The following is an 11,021-nucleotide window of genomic DNA, read 5'->3' as shown; positions in this document are numbered from 1 at the left end:
ATTATGCTGCAAATCCATATCAAAGAAAACTCACTCATATTTTCTTATAAATAATTCTACTGTACTAATGTAGAGACTATGATAAAGTACATTAAAATGTATTTTGAACTAGTTATTAGAATTATTCTAGTATTTCATAAATAATAATATTGGGTCCTATTGTATTAGCATCTTAAGGCTTCAAAAAATTGCATTAATTTAAAGCACTCATATAATAGAGGAGTATCTCTTATTGAGCCCACAAAAGGAAACTGCATCAGGTAAGAATACATCTCATGGAGAGAAAAGTGAGAAGTGTAAATATCAAAATTTCAAAAAGTATATTTTGACATACTCTTTAAATATCTAATTGATTGCCATGAGACAAGCCTTGGCACTGTATTTATTTAACATGCTAGTAAATCAAAAATTACTCTCATAGAGGCTAATCATTACTTAATATATGACAGTTTTATCCTGCATTTTACCTTTGTTCAATCTGAAAGCGAATGTTGCAAAAACTAAAAGTAGTCAAAACAGTTTTTTACAAGAAGAATTGGTCATAACTTTTAAGAGTTCTATAATTCATGAAGATGCTAAATCTTCATTTACTATATTCCTCAGAAAATAAACTTACCCTTCCAGGTAATCCACTGTTGATTTTGAATAGGAATCATGCATCAAGATACACACATATGGAAAGTATCTTTTTATGAGTCCCTATCCCACTACCATGAACCTTATGAAAAAACAAGAATAAAATAAGGGAGTGGCATGTTAATGTATATATTTACGCGCATGTCTGCTTTATAACATGCATGTGTTCTCATGCCTGGGAGGCATAATGGTTTTTATCCGCATCCACGGCGTGCCTTATATTCATGGAACACTCACGTTGTTGGATCGCAGAGACACGCGGCCTCCGCAGCGGGCGCAGAACTTGGTGCGACAGTAGGAGCAGAGGTGGCCACACCCATCAGCAAACTTCGTTTTATGGCAGATTCCACACGTTGGAGCATCATCTTTGTGCTCGCCTTGATAACGCCGCGCTTCTTCCCCTATTTTTCTCACTTGCTCCTTATAGCTTTCAAACTGTTGATGCAATCTCCTGGGCAAAAGAGAAAATGGTAGCAAACTAAGTAAACGATGGAAGACAAAATAAGAACTACCAAATAGAATTATTCCTAACAAAATGGAAATGCAGCTATTTGAACTAAAGCAACACCTACAAAGCTATTCCCCCCATTAATCTTACCTTCAAAGGTAAGAAATGTAGTAGCATGAATTCCACTAGTCCCAGCTTTGCTTACTAGCACTAAACCCTGTAAAAGTAGAATCTACATAAGCACTGTTTGTCCCCAGCAGTGGAATTCCTGTATCTACTCCGTGCCTCTGCTTCTTTTAGACAAGTGCCTTTCAAAATATTTCAACTAGGAACTCAACACTTTACAATGTGTGCATATAACTGAAACAAAAATTACAAAAAATATTTAGCCTAGCTATATATGATGTACTCTGACATTTTCTATCCTATTCTAAGTTTAATACTTAAAACAATTCAAAAATAAGTTTGTCACAGTAACTTGATTCCATGATCTACCATTTGAGCACGATGCACACTTTGAAAAATACTGTTTTAGACTGCATTGCTAGGCAATCTGTCTTCCACAAATATCTTCCTTTAGTTCTATTCCTGGAGACTACTTATCTATTTGGCATCAAGCATCTGATTTAATACAGTATACAGAAAGTTAGCTTATACTTGAGCTCCCTAGTCCTTCCGTGTCACTTTGAAAGTTCTAAACTATACTTGGCAGATATGCAGATTTTTATATATGCCAATTTCTCTTGATCTCAACCAGGTCATATGTATGAGGGATGCTACCACTCTTTATTGATAATTATTGGTGGCAGGACAACTAAAGTTGTTGAGGCAAACCATTTCCCATAAGAATATTCACATTTAATACGATTCAAGTCTCCTTCCTTCTCCATCAATTCAAATCCCTCAATCTTAAATGTCTACAAATATTTCGCTATTCTGAATAGAACACTATGACATCCAGCGAATCCCCCAGGGAAAAGATGTCTTGACTTTGTAAACAAGATCTGAGAGAGCTGTGCTAAGCCTAGGCAGTAGTCATTGGCCATTTCACCAAAAGAGAAACTCCTGGGAAATGGTTGATCAAATTCATCTGTGTATCTCAAAGCTAGTTTGCTGGATTCAAGTATTCACTTAGACGCAGAGTACACAGATGCTATTGGTAATTAAGGCAGTAAGCTTGATTCTCTCTCCATCTAAGAGAACTGTTGGGAGCTAGTACTCCCTGGAAACAGAGTCAAATAAGTTAGGTCCAAGCACTGTAGTGTTTGAGGGATTTCATTATATTTCCTTTTTAACATCTAACAGCTCTTGAGCAGAACTTTAATGATTACTTTTAAAATTCTTAGATTCCCTTCCTGCTTTACCAATTGACACCTTTTCTATTTAATTACAGTTATTAAAGCAAACATACTACCATTAGCACATAACATAGGTTAGGAACTTAAAGCCTTCCCAATGTAAAGGCCAGCTAATATCATCACTTCCTAGGGGAATATATGTCATATTTTATTTAATGAATGCAAGAATATTTCGTCAATTTATTAGTTATTTTATACATTAAATTTTATATAGTTTCAGTACCATTAATCTAAGATCAAATTGGTAGAAAACAACTGTGGATATCTATAATTTCAAAAGCTGCTATACAAAATAGCATTGGAGGTCTTATTGCTTTTACTAACAAAAATAATTATTCAGGAATATGAGTAAGGAAATATCTCTAATCAAAGAAACAGAAATAAACTCTAAGCACAAAGAGAGTGTATGAATGAATATTTATTGTGAGAGCCACCAAATGAAATCTATATAAGTAAACATAAATAAGGAGAAAGCTAGGCTAAGGAAAAATTTTCCCTGTTAACTTGATCTATAATACAAAACACAATTTAGTATAAGTGGTGGCAGACTTTTCAGTAAAAGGCCAGACTGTAAATATCTTAAACTTTGAGGGTCATGTATTCTCTGTTGCAACTGCTCAACTCTACTGCTGCAGCAGGAAAGTAGCCATAGATACTATATAAATGAATGAGTGTAAATATGTTCCAACAGAACTGCATTTACAAAAATAGTTGGTAGGTCAGATTTGGCCTATAGACTGGTTTGTAAACTCTTGATTGAGTATATGCTTTCTACTAAGATATAATGGTTTGAAAACCAAAGCCTCACTGTGTCTTTAAATTCAAACATAAAAGAGTTTTATATATTTTAGAGGGGCCAATCAAATGGGAATCTATTTCATGAAATATTTGTACTATATATATATGCAGGGCACTGACCACTGACATAAAACCTTACTCTACTGCAATCTCATAACATTTCATATGGTCATTCATATACCACTTAATATTTTTTTACCATATATTATTACTATTTCTGCACATGATATCTCTCTTCTGCCAAACAGTAAAATGTATTAAACATCACAGTTTAGTAAATAATTAAGATATATACCTCCCTAGTAGTAGCAAATACAAGTACATATTGGCTGAATGGAAAATTTGCATACATATACACATGTATTTTCTTAGTCCGTTTTGAGAAAAAAACAAAAAATTTACAAACAAGTTAATATAAAAGACAAAATATCCTAAAAAATTCTACTTCCACAAAACACTGAAAATCCTAAGTATATGATCTAGGGGTTTTTTTGTTTATGATTTACATATATGTTATATAATACTCTTCTGTATGATTTGTGATCCTAGTATAGGTTTCCTAAGTGCTCATGTATCTTAGACTGCAGGGTCTCCTGGCCGGGCCGTGACAGGTGGGCAGGCAGCAATAGTGCCTTCTCTAGTAGGCCACAGCAAGTGAGTTGGTAAGATGAGGCTTCCCCGTTGAGGGGAGAGGGTGAGGTCTCTAGTTTCTCACTTTCTCCATAGGAGAGCTTAGAGTAGTTTCTAAGGAACACAGCCACCAGGGGGCAGTGTTCTCCAAGAGGGACATGGCCTGTACCTAAGTGGCCTGTAATAGCTCTTTGCTAAGTGCTTCACTCCAAAGCTCAGGAGGCCACTCACTCACACAGGCTTCATTCCAAACTCTACCAGGGCTCACGTCCTCCAGGGTGCTGGCCCTTGGTGGCCTGCACCCATCTGTACCCTCCCCTCAAGTGTGTTAGAAATCCCTTACTGGTTTCAGCAATAGGCCATGTTTATGCTACTGGTTTAGACATCCCAGCAGGGAGTAGAATGAGAGAATAATCATGCTGTTTCGCAGCCTAGAACTCCCTTACCTCTTGAAATCTTTCTTTTTAGGTTTCCTCCTTTACTTACCAATAGGATTCCCTTATTCTGCCCTGAAAGAAAAAGTCCAACTCAGGTCACTGTCAACCTCTCCAACTTATTCCTACAGTGCTCCTTCTTTTTACAAGCAAACATTACAAAAGAAAGGAAAGAAGAAAGGAAGGAAGGAAAGAAGAGAAAGGAAGAAAGGGAGGGAGGGAGAAACAGCATTCATTACTCCCATTTTCTTAAATATACCTATTCCATAATCTGCAATGCTCTATTAAATTCTTCTCTTAAAAACCAACATTAATGTCCTTTTCTCAATTTATATTCCCCTCACATTACTCTGACATCTCATACTGTCAAGATGCTGTCCTCACAATAAAATATGCCTTTGGAAGCAAGATACTGGTAGCAAAACCATAAACAGCATATTTATTTTTTGTATCTGATGTTTTAATGCCTTAATCCATATCAAATTTGTGACAGTGTTCCATTATGAATAATAAATGGAAATACATATTTTATTATACAGTATTACAGTAAATGTGGGACTGCAAATGTAAAATCTTTTGGTGAAATTTATTTATACATTTCAGTTTTAGAATTAGCAATATGTTCTTATTGATTAGTGAGGTTGACAAAATGTTTCATCACAAATCACAGATTTAAATTGTCTATATAGAAAATGGAGAGCATTATAAAATATGCAATGTTATCAAAAGAAAAGTATTGATATTGAAACTTGGGTTTTCACCCTGGATATGATTTTTTCCATTGTTTCACTATATAACCATCATTGCATTATCTTAATAAGAGCATTCAATTCAAGAAACTCTAAGATTTCATTCGTAAACAAATTGGGTGATTAATGGTACATATTTTGAAGAAAATAAAGATGAATGCCTAAAAAGCTAACTATCATTTTGTAAATGTCTGAAAAAGCTAAATAACATCCTATGAAAGTGAAATAAATAATTTAAACAGGCAACTATTGATGACATTCTTACCAATTAACAAGTATGTGCTGAATGAGTGGATGATAACGGTGCAATGCAGAGAAATCTTTGTCATTAGCACAGCACCTCACTTATTTCTATTTTGTGCTTTTCTTTTTCCCATCCCTAAGGTAGTCAGAAACTAGAAGAAAATTCCACCTTTCTTCCTGGCTTTCCTTTGTGAAGCCTAAGTGAACAGAGTTGGATTTTCCCAGAGGAGGAAGGGATGAGAGCTAGGGTTTTAAAGTTTTAAAAGCTCACGTGGTGGGTCCTGAAAAAAGACGAGGGCTTTCCCTGAGATAAAGACAGGGGTAGTTGCGGGTAGCACCCTGAGATGGAGGGTTGCTTTGGGATGTGCAGAAGTGATGCGAGGGCATGGGGGCTGAAAGCAATAAGCATGGCCTATGTTTCCCTTCTCACTCTTGACATACAGATGGGTACCATCCTGTGTTCCCTTCATCAACCTGGGCACATCAGCACTATCGAGTGAAGTCAGCGACATGGAGATGAAAGACAGGAGAGTTCTTCTGAGAATGCTGGACAGAGAAAGAGCCTTCAAATGATAGGGGGGATGTCCAAGAGGGAGCCCTGATAATGACTGAAATTCGATGTTTTGCTGGTCTGATAAGCTGGAGGCTTGGTGGTCTGACAAGTTGGAGCCTTGCTTTTAAACATTTTGACATCACACTCTATTTTTGAACTTGAATTCACACTAGTATCAGCTCTAAAGCACAATTCTTGACTTCAAGGAATGAATGTACAGTCTATTTAGGAAATAAGTTACATGGAAATATAAATTGGCAGTTTATGGCAACATGTACCAAATGATAAGGAAGGACAATAAGTCATATAGTTGTGTAGTTAAAAAAACTGTTTCTCGTCCCCACAACCCGATTGTTCCATTTTTATTGAAACTATCTCTTTCATTCCACTCTGTAATACAGGAGTGGTAAAATTGCCCTGAATTTCAGTGGTGAATTTTTTTTCAAATGATGGTTGGAAATAATGGCCCCTTGTATCAGTGTTGAGTTGAAAATAACAAACATCACACTCTTTTGAGCAAAAAGATTAAATAATGGAATCTGGTGCTATGAAATCATTGGAAGGGGGATGGCAGTGGGGTCTTGGCTTGCTCTCCCAGAATGACCCCCAAACAAAACCACAAACTAGCTTCTCAAAGTTCTTCAATCAGGAAGCTGCAGAATCAGAAAGCCACTGTTCAAATGGCTGCCGCTGGTATTCCACCACCTCAGGTGAGGTGCCCTGGTCTGGAAACCACCACCAGAGCCACATCAAGGGGTCCAAGGCAAATGACGCCCAGGGTTCTCCATCTAACTGAGTTTCAATTCAAGCCTCGTGCAAGTACTTGCAACTGGTGGAACCTAAATCACATCAGAGATTCTAGTTGCAGGAGTTTGTGAAATTTAGTTTTTAGATATCTGGCTTCTTCATCAGACTCCCTAGAAGGATTTTGGAACAGATATTGAGAGTCAGTCTTCCATTTCAGCTACAACCCTCTGATTTATGTCAAATCGCTTAACTCCTTCCACTGTACCTCAGATGAGCAATACCTAAATCTAAGATTTCCCTTTCCCATTCATTCTCTCTCTCTCTCTCTCTTTCTCTTTCTCTCCCCCGCTTACTCTCCTGTCTCCTTCATTCCCTCCCTCCCTCTCTTTCTCCTCTTCATACACTAAGCATACGCTGCTGTAAGAAGCATTTTGCCTCCACCAGGAATATTTTTTTGTTAGATGCAGTCCCCATAAGCAACTACTTGTGTCTGCCCAGTCCATTTTATCTAGTAAAAAAGCTGCAAGGACAGCAAATCCAGGCATAAGTGGGACTCAAATACAAGGCACATAAGCAATCAAACAAACAAACAAAAAATCCAAACCTTCTTTCTATAGTGATTTAATGCATAGTGCAAATCCACCACCCGTGACAAAGACCCTCCTTATTCTTAGCGTGGATTATTTCATCAGCTTTCTAACTAGGCTTCCTGCCAATCGGTTTCTTCACTCTAGCGCATCTTTCATACTGCCAGAATGATCTTCCTTATAAACTGAACCAATTATGTCAATCTACTGCTAAAGTATGATCTCTGAGCTCGCTCAGTTCTCATGCTGGAGTATAAAGTTCTCACTTATCTATCAGCATCTCTCACACATGTCTTCTGATGCATCTTACACTGCAGTCATATCAAACTTTCTTGTTAGTTATCAAACAGTAGAATCTTCCAAACATCAATTCAATAAACATATATTAAACTCCAGCTGTATAACAGGCACTCCTTGAGGTTCTGAGCATGCAAAGAAAACAGTATAAGAAGATACTGAGTTTCAGTTACGTTATTACTTTAAGGCTTTTTGATAAATATCAGAAAATTATCCTTTTCTCTTTTACTTTTCTTTTGTACATGGGAACTATCCCCCCAAATAAGACATTTATTTTTTCCTCTTTGAAGCTAATATAATTTGATCATGAAAACAAAATTTTATTTTGTGTAACGGAAGGTAACCTAGGCTCTATTCAAAAAATTAAAGAAGGCTTATAATAATTTTTTGTTGTTGTTGCTTAAAGGAACAATTAGTCTTGGTTAAAATATGTTAATTATATTTTTGCAAGGTGTTCCTATTATACATATATTCTTACTTTAAATACAAGTTGCTTACAGGTGACAGGCATGTTGTATCCTGCAAAAGGAGCTGACTGCAATTGCAAATGTATATAATTCAGGTGTTACCACTTTCATAGCAGTGTAAAAGGAAACTTTCAGCCTTGAACTTCCTTTTGCACCTTGAACCCTTACCCAAGTATTATTTAAACTTTCACTTATCAATAATTTGCTAAACTTACTTAGGTTAGTTTTTCACTTAACACCGAATGGAGGAATATAATGTGCTATTCCCTACATGAGGATGTTGGCTGTCTTTTGAAAGAAGTGTAAATCATTCTATCCTTCACCTTTGTTTTCTGTTTCAACCTTTGTGAATCATTCCCAAAGTATAAGAAATCTGGTTGTACAAGCTTAAAACCATGGTCTCACACTTTTTGCCAGGCCTTGGGGTTCATCACTTTGGCATCATTTAAACATTATTTTCAGGGTGAGACAAGATAGAGGAAGGATTCCAAAACCCCAGTGTTGAATGGAAATATTTAGGAAGATACAGACACAGGAGAAACTACAAAGATTAGTCGGTATAATTTCCTCATTTTATAAATGAGAAAACTTAGAGCCATGGTTTAAAGTGATATACATAAGGTCAGAAAAATGGTCTGTGACAATTAGGTTCTCAATTTCCAACTTTCCACTACACCATTCTATCTTCACAATATTCTTTTTAATTATGGCTAAAGGAATTGAAAGTTATTGCTTTGTGAGGGGTGTTTCCTTGGTATTTTCAAACTTAATAGGCATCAGAATTATCCAAGGGGCTTGTTAAAATGCAAATTCTTGGACAAACCTACAGAGCTTCTGATTCAATAGGTTTGGGATAAATTCCAGGAACCTGCCTTTTTAGCAGTCAATTCGGGTGATTTTGGTGCAGATTATCTGGCGACCACCATGTGACAGAGACTCCATACAGTAAGGATAAACTTGAAAATGAAGGCTTTTTTTTCATACGTTTCATCTTACTTCATAAAAATAATCTTCATCACATAACTAAATGAAAAATTTGGGGGCACTACCTGTATGAAATATGTTGAAAAAAATTTAAATTACATTATGTATATATTTAACCTGATATTCATCATTGTTTAAAACTTATAATTTTATGAATCACAGATATGTGCATATTAGTATATGTAAGCTTTTTAAACAATCATAGTGTTTTGTACACAGCTTAAACATACATTGTTTCAGGGGTAACATTTTAAACATTTCAGTAATTTAGAAATTTAACCCAGATGTTATTGAATAATTTTTAAAAATTGCTACAGTTTCAAACAATTATTTATCAGTTTGTCTCTAAAAATATGTTTGGTCTTTAGTTTAAAATGAGTATACATTTTACTTACTGTAAATGTCCAGCAGATGGCACTAAAGACTTTTATTTTTTTCTTTCAAATTTAAATTATTTTTCTTTAAAACATTTAACGTATTAAAAAAAATAGTACAATCAGCAGGGGGTGTAACTTATTAGAAAAATGTGTTTTCAGATGTGGCTGAAAAAGAGCAAAAGAGAAATTTATAAAATGTTGTAATTTCTGCTCTTTTGTGGAAGGCTCATTCTGCATGTCCTTTTAAAACATTATATATTAAGGGATTTGTTGTATATTTTCCTATTGTTGGTGGGGTTTTTGGTCCTCCATTTAGCATGGTTAAAAATGTAGTTCATCCAATCAGCATCCTGCAGTGTTCTGAAAGCACTGAGAGATGACACTTAGGAAAAATAAGAGCACACTTGATGATTAGCTATTAGTGTCTTATAGTCTGTTACTTTAGTCAAGCATTTATTTTTAATTCTGTTTTCAATTTACCACAGGAGGCCACTCCTGAGTAAGCATTAAATGAAGACATCTCAGGACATGGAGGCCCGTGAACACAGATTTAAATTTTTGCTCTCTTCTATCTCCCAAGAAACACCCTCACTGTGCTCCTGAATGTTGTGAGGTGCTGCATGTGTTGGGTCCTAGAGATATTTTTTCTAGATTGTGGAACAATTTCATTGCTTTCTAATATTGGAGGTATATTAGAGGTCTGAAACTGAAAACCTGGTACAAGAAAGTGTCATTTTAATATTTTGACAAAGAGGTTATCTCATTCAGAGTAAAATTCAAGAGAAGAAAAAGTAAAATGATGAGAAACCATAAAGTAGGAGTAACTAGGAATGAAATTTTTAAAAGGAATGAAGTTAATTTTTAAGAAAATAATCTTAACAGGTAATATCGGGGCTGCCTGTATAGTATATATGTAATTGATTGATATTCAGTAGATCTAATTATATTCCATGTAAACTTTTCCATAATGTGTCATTTGATCATGTTAATCTACCTAATACATAAAGGGTAAACCCATGTGTTAGCAATTTAGAAGATGTTGGTGTCAATAGACACGATCAAGCCAAAGTGTTAAGTAACCAGTTTGTACCTGCAAATTCTAGAATGCACAACACACTGTAAACCTTGCCTTTGCTGTATTCTTGACTATTCTCACCAGACTTGCTATATTACCATAGGGAGGGAAAACAAAAACCAACTTCACTTCACAACTGGACACTTTTTGGAAGGGATTAAATTAATAGTCACTTAGGCATAGGTCTAGGGCTGGCCTGCTCAGGATTAAATCCGGTTCTATTTCTTAGCTTCATGACTGTGCAGAAATGGTTTAAACTCTGTTCTTCAGTTTCCTCATTTATGAACTGGTGATAATAATAGCAAGTGCATAGGATTATTGAGAGGGTTAATTGAGGTGAGGTAATCAATGTAGAATGCTTAGCACAGTGTCTAGTACATGATAAAAGCTCAATAAATATTAGCTATTATTGTTATATGTAGACATAGATAATACATGAGGGGACAAAGTACTTTGCTTTTAAGTTTCTGAGTACACTTAGCTGATAATTTTGGAAGGCAGCTATCATTGGCAGAATCTCCTGGCATATTGATATCAGTATGAGTGACTCAGATGATCTATCAATAGATCACTGGTGAGGGGCAAAAAGGTCACCTTATAAGATGAAAGTCAGAGTGAAAGATGAACCCACAAAAATA

At 35.6% G+C, this 11,021-nt stretch overlaps 1 protein-coding gene across 1 annotated transcript in view; it reads right to left on the bottom strand.

The window, feature by feature from the left end:
- The window catches only part of RIMS1 (regulating synaptic membrane exocytosis 1), a 482,695-nt gene that overhangs the window by 290,230 nt on the left and 181,444 nt on the right, over window positions 1–11,021 (bottom strand). Inside the window, exon 3 of the mRNA XM_012646050.1 lies at window positions 874–1,087. Coding sequence (XP_012501504.1) covers window positions 874–1,087 — 214 coding nt within the window. The remainder of the gene's footprint in view (window positions 1–873; window positions 1,088–11,021) is intronic.

Source organism: Propithecus coquereli, unplaced genomic scaffold (assembly GCF_000956105.1).
Source record: "Propithecus coquereli isolate 6110/MARCELLA unplaced genomic scaffold, Pcoq_1.0 Scaffold24, whole genome shotgun sequence".
Classification (NCBI taxonomy): domain Eukaryota; kingdom Metazoa; phylum Chordata; class Mammalia; order Primates; family Indriidae; genus Propithecus; species Propithecus coquereli.
Note: the sequence above shows the minus strand (reverse complement) of the source record. Positions and strands in the feature narration are given on the sequence as shown.